At 43.4% G+C, this 16,731-nt stretch overlaps 2 protein-coding genes across 4 annotated transcripts in view; one reads left to right on the top strand and one right to left on the bottom strand.

Annotated features, from left to right (window-relative positions):
- Atg14 (autophagy related 14) overlaps positions 1-7,807 on the top strand; it is a 39,440-nt gene extending 31,633 nt beyond the window's left edge. The window contains exon 10 of the mRNA XM_042682509.1: positions 5,271-7,807. Within this exon, the coding sequence (XP_042538443.1) occupies positions 5,271-5,577 (307 nt within the window). The 3' untranslated portion in view covers positions 5,578-7,807. The remainder of the gene's footprint in view (positions 1-5,270) is intronic.
- A 5,100-nt stretch (positions 7,808-12,907) lies between these two features.
- Positions 12,908-16,731, bottom strand: part of Fbxo34 (F-box protein 34) — a 74,879-nt gene continuing 71,055 nt past the window's right edge. For all 3 annotated transcript variants that reach the window (XM_042682508.1, XM_042682506.1, XM_042682507.1), the window contains one exon: positions 12,908-16,074. In XM_042682508.1, coding sequence (XP_042538442.1) covers positions 13,929-16,064 — 2,136 coding nt within the window. In that variant the 5' untranslated portion in view covers positions 16,065-16,074 and the 3' untranslated portion in view covers positions 12,908-13,928. The remainder of the gene's footprint in view (positions 16,075-16,731) is intronic.

Below are 16,731 nucleotides of genomic sequence, written 5' to 3'. Positions count from 1 at the left end.
AAATTTTCCACAGTTGTGCCGTTCTGTGTTGAAGGAAACAGTGACTAATCATATTTGAACTTTTATACCTGCAAGAAAATTAGTCTCAAGCATGTCTAACACGTAAAGTACTATAGAAACACCCAAATGTTCCTGGAGTCTAGCTGCCTCTTGCTCTCCCTGAACACCGAAGGCCATTTCTTATCATCCATATCTGTTTTCCTCTTGCCTACTTAGTGTCTTCTGTGTCTCATGTACATTTTCTTTTGTGCCTGCATGTTCCTTGCCTACCATATCAGTTCTTCACAAATTTCTTTCTATCACTAGGCAAATCTGCTCACCATGTGTTAGAGAGCAAGGGATTAGAAGTTTATGTAGTGAACTGATTTGAAATCCACTCCCTTTAAAACAAATGAGAAGCAACAAAGACTAATAATTTCATCTGTGATCTCCTCAGTGGATTCTTCTTTAGTTTTGTTTGGTCCAAATCAGGGCCTTATACTCGACCACTTGAGCCATGCCTCTATGCCACTGCACCAGTATCCATTATGGATTCTTTTTAACACATCACAGCATGACTCATCTTTGGCACCATTCATGTACAGCTGCTCTAGTTTCTTCCCGTTTGGTCCTTGTGCTTAGCAATACATGCATACGTCTCTGCACAGATAGAACATGGTAATGTATTTACATGTTTCAGAAGGACTACAGAGAAAAACGGGCTTGTGTTACCACAACTGTCAGCTAAAGTAGGTGTTCTAAGTATGTTTAAGGTAGGCGACCCTTAACTATGATGTTCAGTTGGTTGGGTATATTACATGTATTTTTTTTTCCAACTAAGATCTAAGTATCTTTATTCACGTGCATTAAATGACACATACTAAGGGAATTTCCACTTCAAAGGGCATTTCCACTTCAAAAATGATAATGAAGGATGGCCGTGGCTCTATTCAAAGTATAGTATGGATAGTTAATTTTAACAGGGCAGAGACAAGAAGATTGGGAATTTGAGGCCAGCTTGGATTAGAGACCCTCCCTGTCTCAACAGCTGCAATAAAATTGTTAGCTGTTTGCATGCAGATTCGAGAGGGCAACTAGAAAAGTATTAGAAAATTGACAAAGTATAAAGAATCCCTGAAAAAAATCATGTATTTGCAGAAATCTATGCTAGAGGTGTCATGTTGACTTGGCTAATCACAGTTGAGTAATGTTGGGCCAGTTGGTATTCATGTGGGGGAAAGAGTTGGATCCATATCATATTCCATACAGAAAAATTAGTTACAGACAATACAAAGTATTTTAAAAATATAAAGTAAGAGAAAAGACAATGTTCTAGAACCATAGGGTTGGGTGAGAATTTCCAAGCAAGTCACAAAACCCAGAAACCATAAATCAAGGAATTACTCATTTTACTGTATAAAAACTGAATGTCTCTAGCAAAAATTGCCACAAACTTTAACACAAAGTTGAAAAACAACAGAAGAGATCTGAGGATCACCATTCAAAGCCAGCCCAGGCAGGAAAGTCCATGAGATTCTTATCTCCAATTAACCACACTTGAGCTCAAGTAGTAGAGCCCTTACCTTGAGCTGAAGAGCTTAGGGACAGCGCCCAGGCCCAGATTTCAAGCCCTGTGGCCAACAAAAACAAAAAACAAAACACATACACACACACAACAGATAGGCTTTTTGTTTTTTGTCCAGTCGTGGGGCCTGCAGATCAGGAAGTAGAACTTCAAAACCTTTGTCACAGCCACCTTAGAGTCAAGGCAGAGGGCACAGAAGGGAATCTGTGTGGGACCTCATGTTTCTATTCATACAAGCAGAATTGCCAGTGGAGCCAGTGCTTTGCCACTTGAGCCACACCTCTAGTTCTTTCAGCTTTATTTTTTAAGATAGGACTTAACACAAACTTTGCCTAGGCTAGCTTCCAACCATGATCTTCCTGCTTCTGTGTCCCAAGTTCAGTTGTGCCATCACATCTGGTGAGAATCTCATTCTAGTTAACACTGTAAAGACTGACATACCCTTTACCCTGAGTCACCTGTTGTTAATACTTCACCCTTTTTGCTTATCACTTGCTCAGTATCTCAGTTCCTTCTGTAAATGCACACATAGACATATATCCACATAGATTTGTTTTGTTGAACCTTATGAGGATAAATTACATAATTTATGACTCCACTCCTAAGTACCCTGTTATATATTTCCTAAAAGTATTTTCTTAATCATAGTAGTTATCAAGCTTAGCAAATTTAATAAACATTGATACTGAAACCTGATATCCACATTTGTGATTGTCAGCAGATGGCCTATTAAACTTCAGTTACATTTTGCTTATATTAGGTACACGAGTGGGGATTTCACTGTGACATTTCCATGCACATGTGCAGGATATTCGAGTCAGTCTCTCTGTCAGAATATTCTCTTTAAACGCGAAATACACTCCCACCCCCTCACCTTTGAGGTACTTGGGATTGAATCCAGGACTTCGGGCTAGGGAGGGCACTCTACCACTTCAGCTACCCTCCCAGCCTTTTTTTGTTTTTGAGGTAAGTTCTCTCTAACTTTTCTCAGGCTGACCTTGAACTGGCAATCCTTCCTCCACTTTTGTATTAGCTGGGATTTCTGATGTGTATCACATTGCCTGATTTGGTCTCTTCCCTTCAATAGTACTTTGACTTGGGGTTTATCTGATGTTGTCTGTCAATTCCACTTGGGCTCTGCACTGGGGAATATTGCCCGGGCAGGCATCTCCTGATATTATACCTGGCTACAGTGTCTATTTGCCCCTCATTAGGATCTCCACACACAGGTGAAGGCTTTGGGGTTTCCCATTTTGTAGTTCCTGTAGACACTTTTCCACCATGCAGATCCTGAGAAACAATATTATATCCCAGGCCATTAAGGGAGAAAGAATTCTCTCACTGGTTGGTTGGGTGTGCAGTCTCTAGCTCAGTGCGCACTAGAAGTAATGAGAGGGAGAGGGGTACTGGGTGGAGAAAGACCCAAGGGCCTCTCTCTGTAAGGAGGGTCTCAGAAATACAGAAACCAAAATTGTAATAATAATTTTTTAAAAAACTGCTGCTTTAGGAATCTTCCTTTGTTGGTTTTCATTTTAAGTAACATAATTGAGTGCTTGCTCCATGCCTGGTCCAGAGCTGTAAGGAAGGAGGGAAAAAGCCAAGTAGGCCTGAGTGGAAGCCTGGGAGAGTCAGGAGCGCAGCCTGGAGTGCAGGCTATTTTGTGGCTCCTTGAACTGCAAAGGGAGCAGCAGCTGCAGTGGGCCTGTGATAAAAGGAGAGAGGAAGACCCACTCAAATGAAAACTGCCAATGGGTAGGATAAGAACTAGGGAGCAGCAGTGGGAATGGGAAGAGGTTATTTGCTGCTGTCATGCAGCCCTAGTGACCCCTGCCTAGGGGCATGAGGAGCTGAAGTGAGTTAGTGGCCCTCAGCCTGAGATGGGGTGGGCAGGATCCTACTGGGGAGTGGAGCTAGGTGGTGAGGATCTGACAAGATGGCTTTGCAGTAAACCAAGGAAAAGGAAAAGGAGAGAAGCAACATAACAGGAACAGAAGGGGGCCTCAGAGCTATGATGTAGGCTGCAGTGTTCATTAGTTTGGCAGAGAGCTTGAAGAGAAGAGCCCTACTCCCTCTGACCTGTCAAAATAATGGCCTGTGGGAAGGCTAAGACCTAAAGAACTTGGGAGTCATGCTCCAGGGGCTCCTTGAAAATGTGAACTGCTCATTGGATATCCAGAAGAAAACCTTGTGGGTCCATCTTCCCATTTACTTAATAATGTCTGGAGAACTGGGCGGTCCTTGAGGTTGCACATCTGTGAAGTATACTTGGGGCCAGTACAGGCCCTTTTATTCTAAAGACCAAAAGAACTTTGAGCACAGATAACTATATAACAGGTCATTTCTCATTTCTGTCTGTTATTTTCTCCAAACTTTTATCAGTGAAACTTGAAATGAACCAGGGCTAGACGTGCTTATCTTGGGGATCATAGTAAGGAGATAGGAGGAATTGCTGCAAGGACTTGGTCCCACCTGTTAGCCAGATCTAGGGCTCCCCCTGTGGGGGAAGTACATGGAGGGGCAGCTGCCTGCTCTCCCAAAGCCAGAGCTGATAAGTCTTTGAAAGGGGACAAGGAAAAGACTGAGCTAGGTGTAGTGGAACACACCAGTAATTCCTGCACAAGGGCTAAGGCAGGAGGCTAGAGGAGAGTTGGAGGCCAGCCAGGACTGTCTAGCACAGCCTGTGTGAGATTTGTTGTGTGGTCACACACTGGTGCTGAGGGACTGGCATAAGGTGAGGCCTGAGAATGGGTTCTTGGGATCGTTGAGAAATGAGTTCTCCTAAAATACAGTACAAAAACGTGCAGTTGCTGCAGATGAATATACTGACTAGTCCTATTTTATTCTATGTACCAAACATGCCCCTAAAAATTGCATACTGAAGTCAAGTGCTAGTGAAGTGTGCTTCTAATCTTGTTACTCAGGAGTCTGGAATCCGAGGATTTGCAGTTTGAGGCCAGCCCAGGCAAGAAAGTCTGTAGACTCATCTCCAGTTAACTACCCAAATGCCATAAGTGGAAGTGTGGCTCAAATGGAAAAGCACTAGCTTTGAGCAAAAAACATCGAGGACAGGGCCCAGGCCCTGATTCAAGTCTCAGGATTGGCATGTGTGCGTGCACACACACACAAACACACAATTACAACTTGATATTTTAAGACGTGCAGGAGCCTGCCATTGACAACAGTTTAAGGAAGTTTTGATAGTGTGCTTGGTCATCCTCTTCGGTCTTAAGAGTTTATGATTTAGAGCTTCCCTGGGAAAAGCAAGGAACATGTTTTTGTATACCACTTATCATGTGCTACACTAAATAGTATACCATAGTATATATATCATGTAGCTAGTTTTGTCACATTGGAATGCTGCATGATACTGCATGGGTACCACACTTATTTAAAACAGGAAGTCCTCCTTGGACCACCAGCATAGACTGGATGGGTTTTGTGTCAGTCTTCACAAATAGGTAGACTTGAGCAAAAATACTGTATTGTAATTTTAGTCCCAATTTGGATGGCAGATGTTATTTGGGGTAAAGTAAGCTCAGTTATAGATCGCCAGTGTGCGCAGCACCTCAGGAGACTGTGCATTGCTGGCTCTGGGTAGCTTGGTCCCTTTGAGTAGAGGGTGGGTCTTGGGAAGACAGCATTTGGCCTCTGGTTAAGTGAAACAGCCTGTGGTCATCTTAACATGGGCCCTTCTGTCTGCACACAGGTCAGGACCCTTTGAGGTGCAAGCAGACCTTGAGGAGTCCATGGAGTTTGTGGATCCTGGAGTGGCTGGAGAGTCAGATGAGAGTGGAGACGAGCATATAAGTGATGAGGAAACGGACCTGGGCACAGACTGGGAGAACCTGCCAAGCCCCCGCTTTTGTGACATCCCATCCCAACCAGTGGAAGTCTCCCAGAGCCAGAGCTCCCAGGTGTCCCCACCCATCTCGAGCAGCAGTGCAGGTGGGATGATATCCTCCGCTGCAGCCTCAGTGACCTCCTGGTTCAAAGCTTACACTGGACACCGTTAGTGAGCATGGATCAAAACGGCCAGATTCGCATCATGACAGCTCTGCTGCTGTTAGGAACCTCATCCGCGTAGTTAACGGTAGTGCCTGCAACACAGAGGTTAACCACTGTCAGTTGTTTAAAGCAGGGAGATGAGCATTTCTGCTTGTCAGGCAGTGGCCCGTGATGGATGATAGGGCAGAGGTACAGTGGTCCCTCAGCCTACGCAGCACTGGCGGGAGGAGGACCTGTGGGGCCCTGCACCAGGCTCCACAGACCCCACCCTATGTTGTCCTATGATGCTGTCTCTTCCTCACACTAAGTTAGCTCTTTAGGTTGGTTGAGCCACAGGAAGTGATTTGTGATGATGATGATGATGATGACTTGAAAGGCAAAAACTAAGTTTATTTTTCTGCCATTGTTTTTTGTAGAGAGCCAGCAGCAATTTGAAATACTTGATTTCTTTATAATTTGGTCATCTTAGGGTTTTAGAGCCAAGAGCTGGGTCTCATTGCAGAGGGTGGTCTTTTTTTGAGGGGAGTAGTAGTTTAAAGCATTTCATTTGTTCCACTCTGTCATAGCTCATCACATTCCTGTTTTCCTCCCCCCACACACCAAAGAAACCAATGTCTTTTTCTGTAGAATCCACACCCACAAACGGAAGAAACACTAGCTGCAATAATGTCCTATTTCCTGTATTCTGAGGAGAATCAAAATCAAGGTCATTCTTCCCTGCATCATTTTCTGCTATCCACCCTATGTGCATTTTGAACAGGAACTTATTTCTGTGAGTAGGTACTCCCTTGTGTGAACTAAATGCCACCTGGACTGGAGTCAAAGCCATGTAACTAAGTGGCCTGCCCTGTTCTCCCTGGGGGATTCAGTAGGTGGCAGGTGTTTACAGGAAAGCCCTTCCTCTGTTTGCTACAGGCTGCTCCTGCTCTACACTCCTTGGGCAGAATGCAGAGCATCTTTACAGCTGGGCCTATTCCACCCTGTCCTGGGGAACTTTATATATAACTTTCCTTCACCGAGAGGTTATTTTCAACCACCATGTCTTGTCATTCTCTTAGTGACAATCTTACAGAAAACTATGAGAGGCATTATGTATAAAATATGTAAATATTTTTTATTTTTAATAACTGCAAAAAAATCCTATGTAATTCAAAAAGAAATTCTAGAAAAACTCCCAACATTATTACCTATCTTCCTAGTGTGATTAGCATGATTATACCTCAGATGCATCATTCAGAGGTTTGCCATGCCCTAGCTGCTTCTCTTATTGTAATTATTATAGTTGGTACCTTGCCTCCAGAGGTCTGAGGTGCTCTATGGCCTTTGCCTTGGAGATTTTTGGTGTTGCTAGTTTGGGGTGGAGTTGCAGGAGGCCCACAGTCTAGGCTTTGTGAGTGTCCCACTTAGGGAGGAGACATGCTTCCCCTTGTGGGCAAACAGCGTTCTCCTAAGTGCTTAGCCTCATGGTTGTTGGCTGAAATTCATAGAATGGATAACATAGAATGAACAAATATGAGGTGAAGCTAAAGAAGAGGACTCAACGAGACCACAAACTGATGGCTGGAGTAACAACACAAGGATGCAGGACGTTTAGGGATTGCTGGAGAAGTACATGCTGGTGTTGATATCAGATAAAGGCACTTTATATCTGGTTAAGCAATCAAAGCCTTTAATGGTTTTGAATATAAGCCAATATTTGGGTTTCATCATTTTGCACTGGATCCACCCTGTAAATACTCTTGAGTGTGTATTTCAACCACTGTGTTTTTCTACTTATTGCTGCTCATTAAAATCTCTCCTTTAGGTGCCAGAATCATATATAAACAGCTTTCTTAAAAAAAAAAAAGACTGAGTTTTTCTTAAAAAAAAAAAAAAAAAAAGCCATAGAACTTGGTGTTTTCAGTTTAAAATGATCCAAACAAGAGAATACTTGTAACATCCCACAGGCATCTTACAGGTTGCATTAAATGTCTTACATTTTTATGTAATGGAATAAAACTAAGGAAAGTTTTGCAGTTGTAACAAAGGAGAAAACAGTATGTCACCCCACTGGGTATGGTGGGCAGGGTTAGAATACTTCAGGAAGAAAGGGCATTTGGTATCCTACTTTTAAACCTGCAGAGTATCTGTGGTGTGATGTTGAGGGAATTCCCCTTGTTCTGTCACTTCCAAACCAATTTGAGTCATACATTTTCTAAACTTTTAATTGTATTATTGCAATAAATCTTTTTAACAGTACTTTGCTAATATGTATGTCTTTTTTGGTGCCAATACTGGGGCTTGAACTCTACCACTTGAAACACAGCTCCACTTCTAGCCTTTTGGTTGTTAGAGAACAGAACAGAGCACTAGGGGCTTACATCTGTAATCCTAGCTATTCAGGAGGCCAAGATCTGAGGATCAAGGCTCAAAACCAGCCTGGTGGGCGAGAAAGTCCATGAAACTCTATCTCCAAGTAACTACCAAAAGGCTAGAAGTGGAGCTGTGACTCAAGTGGTAAAATACTAGCCTTGAACTAAGTAAGGGACAGCACCTAGGCCCTTAGTTCAAGTCCCAGAACTACCCTAGAAAAAGGTTATTTTGCTTAGAGTTAGAAGTGGCATACTTAATTCACTTACCTGAAACAGCAGGAACAATTCTCAATAAAAGAAAAAAGAAAGCGTAAAATAACAAAAGCCACATTGACTGCTGTGCCTTTTGTTGTAGGAAGAAGTGTGAGATACAGTACTAGGGATAGGAGTGATGGAGACTTTGGCTCCCTTTAGAAAGTGAAAAATGGTGGCTCACACCATTGAAGCCAGCCTGGGGAGCAAAATCCCAGAGACTCTTATCTGCAGTAGGAAAAAACAAGCAAAATGTCAGGCTGGACATACAGTCCAAATAAGTAGATCATTGAGTAATCAAGCCAAGCAAGCATGAAGCCCTGAGTTCCAACACTGATTTTCACCCATACTCATAAGAAATGTGAGAAATTGGCAGGACAATTAAGGACACTAAGTTGATGGGAGGAGGGGGGCTAGAGCCATTTGAGTGACAAATCCTCGGGGACACAGGTCCTTACAGCTAGGAAATCAACACGTCTAGGTCAGATTCCTGTCACTGTTCCTTATGCTCTTCATCTTTGCATGTGGTATTTAATGTAAGACATGATACTTTGCTACCCTCTTTACTAGTAGCTTATTTTCCCAAGTATGAGGAAGACTGCTGAAATTTATGTGGCTCTTAATGTAAGTTTTTGAAAGTAGTAGATGGAGGACATACATTAGTGTGTCTTCAGCAGTTACTTCCGCATAAGGAAGACCGGGTTGTGTCCCTAGCAGGAGCAGCAGTTGCGTATTTCCTGGTACAGGACCACTGTGAGTTCTATTAACTCCCTCAATGGCCTTTAAGAAGAGCCCTGCTAAGACCTTCAGCTTCTACAGACGCCCCTAGGTCCAAGACTCTGTTCCTACATTTCTCCAGAACCTTCCTGTACCTGGTGTGATCCTTAAACTGCAGCACCAGCGTCACCTGGGATCTTGTTAAAAATACAGGATCTTGGTGCCATTCTAGATCCAACAATGTCCTTTCAACAATTCACCTGTGCATGGAACATTGGATCTAGAATTGCAGTCAACCAGCCCACATGTGCAAGGTTAAAAAATGAATTGTGTATTTTTAATTCAATATATCCCACAGTATTATTTCAGCGTTTTTTCCACATTGAAAGAAAATGGCTATCTAGTATGTAAATATTTCACAGCATATCCAACTTCAAAGTGCTTGGTAATTTTGAAGCTAGCAGCCTGTGCTGAGTAGCGCAGCTCCCAGCAGGGGCCTCCCAGTTACCAAGATCTAAGCAACAGTTCCTTCTTCTCAAGCAGAGAAGAGACCTTTGCAGCAGCCCTTAGGGACCTGCAAAGGAAGAAAAGCCTAAATCGAATACAAAATCCCAGCTCCTCTCCAGTCCTGCTTGACATTGCCAGACATGCTTTTTTATGGTGTCTCTCAAGTCTACTGCTCCCCTCTCATACAGCCTCATTGCCAGGGCCACTGCTGGTGGGCTCAGCAACAGAGTATTCCTTCTCCCTCATGGTCCTCCCCAGCACCAGGGGCTGCCTCAGCCCAGGCACCATACTCAGCCTGAGTTCAATTTTTACAAAAGTTATGGCTCCCAACCTCGCTTGTACCTGAGTCAGCTGGGGACTCATTTTACTTCCATTGAAGTAACAACTCTAGGGTGAGTCTTGAACCTTTATCTTCCTATTAGAAGAGCCCTTAGACATGCAGTGCCATGATGTGACTGCCAGGGTAGGGAGCTGGTAGGACAGGCAGCAGGTGGCTCTTGCTTTGGGTCCTGCAAGCTCACCCTATACCTACACTCTTAGAACGAACCTTTCTTGAGTTCACTTGGTTCTATGGTGAGCACTTGGCTACTCAGAGCCTGCTGAGTACAGAATTAAGTTGAACCTGAAGCTGACTAGTAGCCAACCATGACTGCTTAGCAGAGTAAATACAGACTCATATTTATAATCCCAGCACGTGGGAAGTTGTGGCAGGACAGAGTTCAGTCATCCTGGGCCTCACAGCATCACCTTGGTTCAATGGTAAGCAGCAACTCTCCTCCTCCCAATAAAAAGGTAATCTGTCATGAAATGAATTTCCTCCAAGGCCCATGCTCTGCTAAATTGAGAAAGGAAGGTTTTACTTTTAAGAAGGGAGCATCACTTAATGGTCTATTTCTGTCTCAGCTCTTTTTCCCTTCCCAACTACAATGGTTCTGCTCTTTCAACTAACGCGAGCAAACCAACCACCTAGGATGTGAGGGCTGCTTCTGGTTCTGCTTCAACCAGTTTGGCACAAATACACTTAAGCACATCACCCAAGGGTGCATAACCACAATGTTTGCTCTTCCCATGAGGCTGTGCAAACAGCTATAGCCAAAGATCTGGGAGTGGTGTGCATGCCAGTAGAAGGGACTGACATTTCCCAGAGGCACTTCAGCTTACAAGAGATTGCAACACTCACTATTTGAACCTAAGGAAATGGGAGGCTATAAACAATCTGATTCCATCTGTGCTTCCACTGCACAGTGAAGTTAATTTGTACAAAATATGGCACCTGATAGTCAGCTAACACCAACTCTTACTGGTTGCAATTTATAAAAAGGTTTGGTGCCAATGACTTTGATTGTGAAGCAGGCTGTGGAGGAAGAAAAAAAAAATCACCTTTAAGAAAAAATGACAGCAATTACAACCATAGAAAATATCCAAATAGGGCTGGGAAAATGGCTCAGTGGTAGAGCGCTTGCCTTGCATGCCTGAGGCCCTCGGTTCGATTCCTCAGCACCACATAAGCAGAAAAAAAAAAATCCACAAGTGGTGCTGTGGCTCAAGTGGTAGAACGCTATCCTTGAGCTGAAGAGCTGAGGGACAGCACCCAGGCCCAGAGTTCAGGCCCCCGACCGGACCTCCCCCCACCCCCCAAAAAAGAAAATATCCAAATAAAGATTAAAGCCAGTCAATCCAAAAAAGTTGATAAGGAGGTGCTGACCAATCCACTAGGTGATTAGAAAAAGCCTAGGAAGTGAACCACCTGTGGCCAGAGGAAAAGCTCCTCCAAGCCCCTCCCCCCCACTTAAGTTTCACATGGAAGCTAGACAACTGGTATATTCCACAGCAGTCCAGCCAGCCAGCACCCTTCATGTTGACAGTCCATCAGCCCAGGCTGATCTTGAATTCACCATCCTTACTCAGCCTGAGTGCTGAGATTAGAGGCATGCGTTTCAGGGCTTCATTTTCATCTTGGCCTATCATTCCTTTCCAATCCACACCCTCCCTTGGGTCTCTGGTCTGTCTTATCTGGAGGGCGGGGAAGAGTTAAATTGCCCTAGAAACAAAAAGGGATGCTGATTCTTAGTGTTCTCTAGTTCTTTCAAACAATTGAGAACTTAAATGAGAGATAGTAGAAAAAAAAAGCTAGCAGCCAGATTTATCTATAAGAAAAAATTGAAGAGGGAAGTTTTGTTTTCTTTGGCTAGGGTGGAAAGGTTAGAACACTTGCACTCAATGTTGTTGCTTGTCTGATCTACAGCAATGCAAGGGAGTAACAGCATTGTGGCAAGAATAATGGGCTATTCTCCACCAACTTAGCACAAGGGAGTACTGAAGTCTTCAAGGCAAGCAGCAACACTTATCTAGAAATGAAGCCCAGCCAAGAGTTGCCCTCTGGTGCTCTCAGCTGCAAACCTCTTAATTCACACAGCCACTGCTGGAAACCAGGTCCTGACACAAAGTTCCAAATGGGTTTTTAGTGGTTTCTGAGGGCTCCAAGTACAGCATACCACACAGGACTGGCCATGCTTACGTGCCCTGTGCTCTTTTCGGTGGGCCCTACCACCCCACCAATTGACAGCTTTGGTCACCCAAGAAAACAGGATCAGAGTGGCTGACTCATGAAAACTAGCCAAGTTGTTTACTTTGAGCTTCCACCCTGGGCACATGGAGAATGACAGCCACACCAACAATGACAGGTAACATTTCTGGGATGCTTTACATGCCCTGCTCAACTCAGTCCTTTATGTGTGTCATTCCTTTCCAATCCCAAATTATAAATCATGACAAATTTGTTGCACAAATTATATAGTTAGCCTCTTTTTATCTGTGTCACAAACAAATCCCATGATCCTACAAGATCAGAGTGGCAAAGCATGGCATGAGCTTGTTACTAGAAGACTCACTCAGCATCAGTTCTAAAACTCCTTTTTGAGGAGGGAACAAATACTGCTAAGCACAAAGAAAGCAAGATAAATTCCAGTTTGGAAATGGCACTGCCTCCCATCTGCCTCAACCACAGTCAGTCTGGATCCACCTGAATCTGGCCCTGTCCTGCTTATCCTTTAGGACCATTAAGGCCTTCATTAGTCTCTTACTCTGCACTCACCATATGTCCTTCACAGCCTGCAGCTTACAAAGCTAACAAGCTTACAAGGGTTTCTGGCAGACATTGATTTTGAGCCAACCCAGTTGTTAGATCTCCCATTCACAGAAGGATTCTGAGCCCCAAGTACCTTACCTTCCAACACCACCAAATATTACATAACCATAAATCCAAATAAATATTTAATGACTTCTTAAACAATTAAATGAGTGTATCTAAGATATTTCCTCACCAAACAGAAAACATGAGAGGTACTGTCAGACTTCAAACTCAAGTGTTACAAGCCAGCAAAATTTTAAGCTTTTCTGTGGCAGTAGAAAGCTTTTTATTCCTATTCCTCTCAACTCAAAAAATTCTCATAATCCACAGAAATTTTCCTCAACATTACATTAAAAAAAAAAAAACTTTGCAAAACTCAGGTCCCATTTAAGATGCATATTTTTATTGAAGTTAAAAAAAAAACTTTTTGAAACCAGACAAAAAGGATAAAAGTAGACAAGGATGTTATAATCTGACTATATATTCTCTCATTCTTGCTGGATCACTAAAATATAACAAAGGATTGTTCTCTATGTTGATTTTAAGATTGTTCAATTAAACCATTATTTGGTATCCTTTGAACAGGTTAACCTCTTAACTATGAAACATTCATATATTATACAGGAAACATTCATAGTTTATTTGGAAAACATTCATATTTTATATAGGATATACAAATTTTGAGGCGAGACAATAAAAACACAATTATAGCCGCAACACTACCCTAGCTGCATTGTGGTGATTATGTTTAGTCAGTTGTCCATCATATACAACTGGATTTTAATCGCGTTATTTACAGAGGGGCCAAAGCACTCATCTAAAGGTAAAGGCGCTCAGGTTTAATGTGCACTTTCATAGCCCTAGGAAAACACAACCATTATATACACTGTAAACACCACAGGGCATGAAATCCATCTCCAACCACAAACATCAATCTCACAGGATCACGCATACAAGGTCTAAGATAAGGTGCCTGGCTTTTACTTCTTAGGCATACTTTGCATCCAAGGGTCTTGATTTCCTTTTCACTTACTTCAAATAAGGTACCAGTGCTAAAAACACTTCCGGAGTCCCTGCTTAGAGATTGCCTGCAGTGAGCTCCTCGGAACATACTTGACATGGCAAGTCTTCATCCTTTGAGGATAGATTTGATGGGAAAAACAGGCATAACTTATTCACAGCTGAGCGAGCCAAGCTACTGGGATCCCACCCTGGATCAAGTGTGAGGCTCTTACTGTAAAACTATGAGACCAGTTTTCTTGCACAGCTGGTAAGAGTTTGGCAGTCCTGATGGAGCAAGTACAGATTCCCCTCAACTGGGGACTGAGAGGCAACACTCACTTGAATGGTTTATGTATTTAGCATTTGTAAAATTGGCTTTCCATTGCCTCTTACATAGACTTCAGTATTCCTCTTCTGTTTCACTCCCTCTTGCTTTCTTATGGATTGCTCGATTAAAGCTGTGGCAGGCAGGGACCCAGTGATTGTCGTGAAGCCCTAGCTTGCAGCCGGGAAAGCCCTTCTGAGACCGATGGCAGCACATCCAGTACCCAGGCCCATAGGGCAATGCCTGGCAATAGGGTTTGGGATGCCACCGGCACAGAGACACATCCCCTTTCACATATTTTTTCTTGCACTGCTTGCAAGGATCCTCTCTATAGCGTGGATCTCGAACCCAGCGAGAATCAGCTGGTCTGATATTGTAGTATTCAATGATAAACTTGAAATAGCAGCAAGTACACTTAAGAGCCACTAAACTCCTGGTGGGAAGTAACCTGAAAATTTTTACCATAATGTGGTGGGGCAGACATGCCATGTACTGCTGAGGCTCCAGAAGCTGCTGGATTTTAAACCTAGTCTCCAGAAAGTCATGAGACACCTGCTTCTTCCAACTAGATGCCTCAAGCACCAGTTCTGTACTTTCTCCTGCAGAGCCTGGAGGTACGAAGGGCTCCACGGATTCACCTTTTGGATCAGATTTCCTGGAACTACCAGTAGCATCTTCAAGCTGCAGTGTTTCTGAAGATTCTCGGGCTGTGCTTTCATTCACCTGGGAACAGTCTAACTGGTGCTGACCAGGTGGCAAAAAAAACAACATCCCTGGAGGTGGCTCTTCACAGGTGTTGAAAAGAGAAGGCTGGTCTTTCTCCACTTTGGACACAGTGATGCTAATGCACAAAGATTCTTTTGTTCTCTGATCAGGATTTTGGCTAGTAAGCGGCACAAGCTCTCTACTTGTACAATCGATAGCATCTGTGGGCAATTCAGTGACTTGGAGACAGGTGTGAGAAGAAAAAGGCAGTCCATCAAGTTCATCTGTCATTTCCACATCATACCTACTGCTGGTTTTCATTGGGGTTTGTTGAGCTGGCTCTAATTCTGCATTGTCCGGGTGGAAAGTCACACCTGCTGGCAATGATGTGGGACAGCCCTGAGGAACACCATCCCAGGCTGGGTCTCCAATAAGAGAATGGGCAGCTCTCGAGGGTCCACAGTCCACAGACTGCACAGGATTCACCTGAGTGTCAGGTACCTCCAAGGTGCCTTGCTTGACTTTCCCTTCATCAGCCTGAGTGCCATTTGCAAGCAACACCCTGCCTACGTTTCGACGGAAACTATTATTCCGAGACAGGCTCCCAGGCTCACGCTGGCTCTGCCGCTTCAGGCACTCAGACTCCAGCCTAGCTACCATGTCAAGGACACGCACTGGTTCACTCTGTGGCTCAATAATCTCAGGATTTCCTCTTTCTGTGGGTTCTTCACAAGCTCCTGGGGAAGAGAAGGGCTCAGGGACAGCGGCCACACCTCTGGATTGGCCAGAAAACCTCACAATGGCAGGAGAACTGCTGCAGTTCTTTGTACAGCTGGCTAGTAGGGCACTGGCTCTTTGCTCAAGGAAGGCAACCATCTGTATGACAGACAGAGGCCGCCCAGTATAGATGCCATCCCCACTGTCACTCACATAATGCACAGAACAGTGCTCAATGCCACAGGCAAATGGCTCTGGTTGGTAGCACTTGCTGTTGACATCCCTCATCCTTTCTAACTGTATCTTGGCTTTTTTAAGATCCCCTGATTTTTTCCTTCTTTTAGTAGCTCTCCCATCAATATCCCAGGAGCTTTTTATTTTCATAGATCCTGTCCTATTGCTATACTGGTGGGCTGCAAAGAAGGCAATTTTCTCCTTTGTGTTTCCAGGTTTCACAACAGCCCAGATGTCAAGTGGCCCTTCCCCTCCTTCTCCCTGGTGGATTGTTGCAGACGGTGCATTCTTTCTCGGTTTAACGTTCAAGCTGTTCTCTACAGGACTCTTCCCACTCATGCTGCACAGAACATTTGGAGAAAGGACCCCAAATGGTGTTCGAAATGATGCTTTGCCAAGAGAGGCTGAAGGAAAGACACTAGGCTTCATGTAGCCACCTTTGTCTTTTTCATCATTGGCAGCCTTTTGGTGACTCAAAGGAGTTCTTAGAGTGTCCCTGCTGACTTCCAGAGGACGTTCTTTCTTCTGGAGCTTCCAATATGGCTTTAGGTGCATAACAGAGGCCCTATGGGAGAGAAATACATTATTTGATTGAAAGGTTTTTGATTTTTTTTTAAGACAAGTTTAAGTTAAGCCACCAGCTTTCTAGACTCCTACTAAATCAGCAACACTCTCACTTAGCTAGTTTTTAAGGTACAGATGAAGTATATATAACAAAAGCAAAATAAACACTTTACATCGTTATCAACTTGAAAATAAATTGACTTTGGCTGAGTTTTATAAACTGACAAGTATCCTATACATAAACTTACTCATTTAAACAAAGTTCATCTTACTTAGAACACTTCATCAGTAAGTACTTGGCACAGTACAGACAATAGTATAAAAGAAACTCTTCCATAAACCATAGCAGATTTTATGTTTTATTTTGTGTTTTGAAATAGGGTCTCATTGTGTAAGCTCAGCCGAGCACAGAATCCATGATCCTCCTGCCTCGGCCTCCTGGCTGCTAGTATTATATGTACCCACACACCCAGCCTTACATGGTTAAGCACTTAACCTTTCCAGGTCATGATCATACTAGCATTTTGATTACCTATTTGATTACCTATTATTATATTTCTTCCTAAATTATTCCAATACTATTGACTGTTCTGATGTCTAACTTTTCACTTATTTGATTATATGTGTTGTTCAACTATGCGTATAAGCACCTATCAAA

Source organism: Dipodomys spectabilis, unplaced genomic scaffold (genome assembly GCF_019054845.1).
Source record: "Dipodomys spectabilis isolate Male_0828 unplaced genomic scaffold, ASM1905484v1 ptg000073l, whole genome shotgun sequence".
In the NCBI taxonomy this organism is placed as follows: domain Eukaryota; kingdom Metazoa; phylum Chordata; class Mammalia; order Rodentia; family Heteromyidae; genus Dipodomys; species Dipodomys spectabilis.
This window is presented reverse-complemented; position numbering and strand designations above follow the sequence as displayed.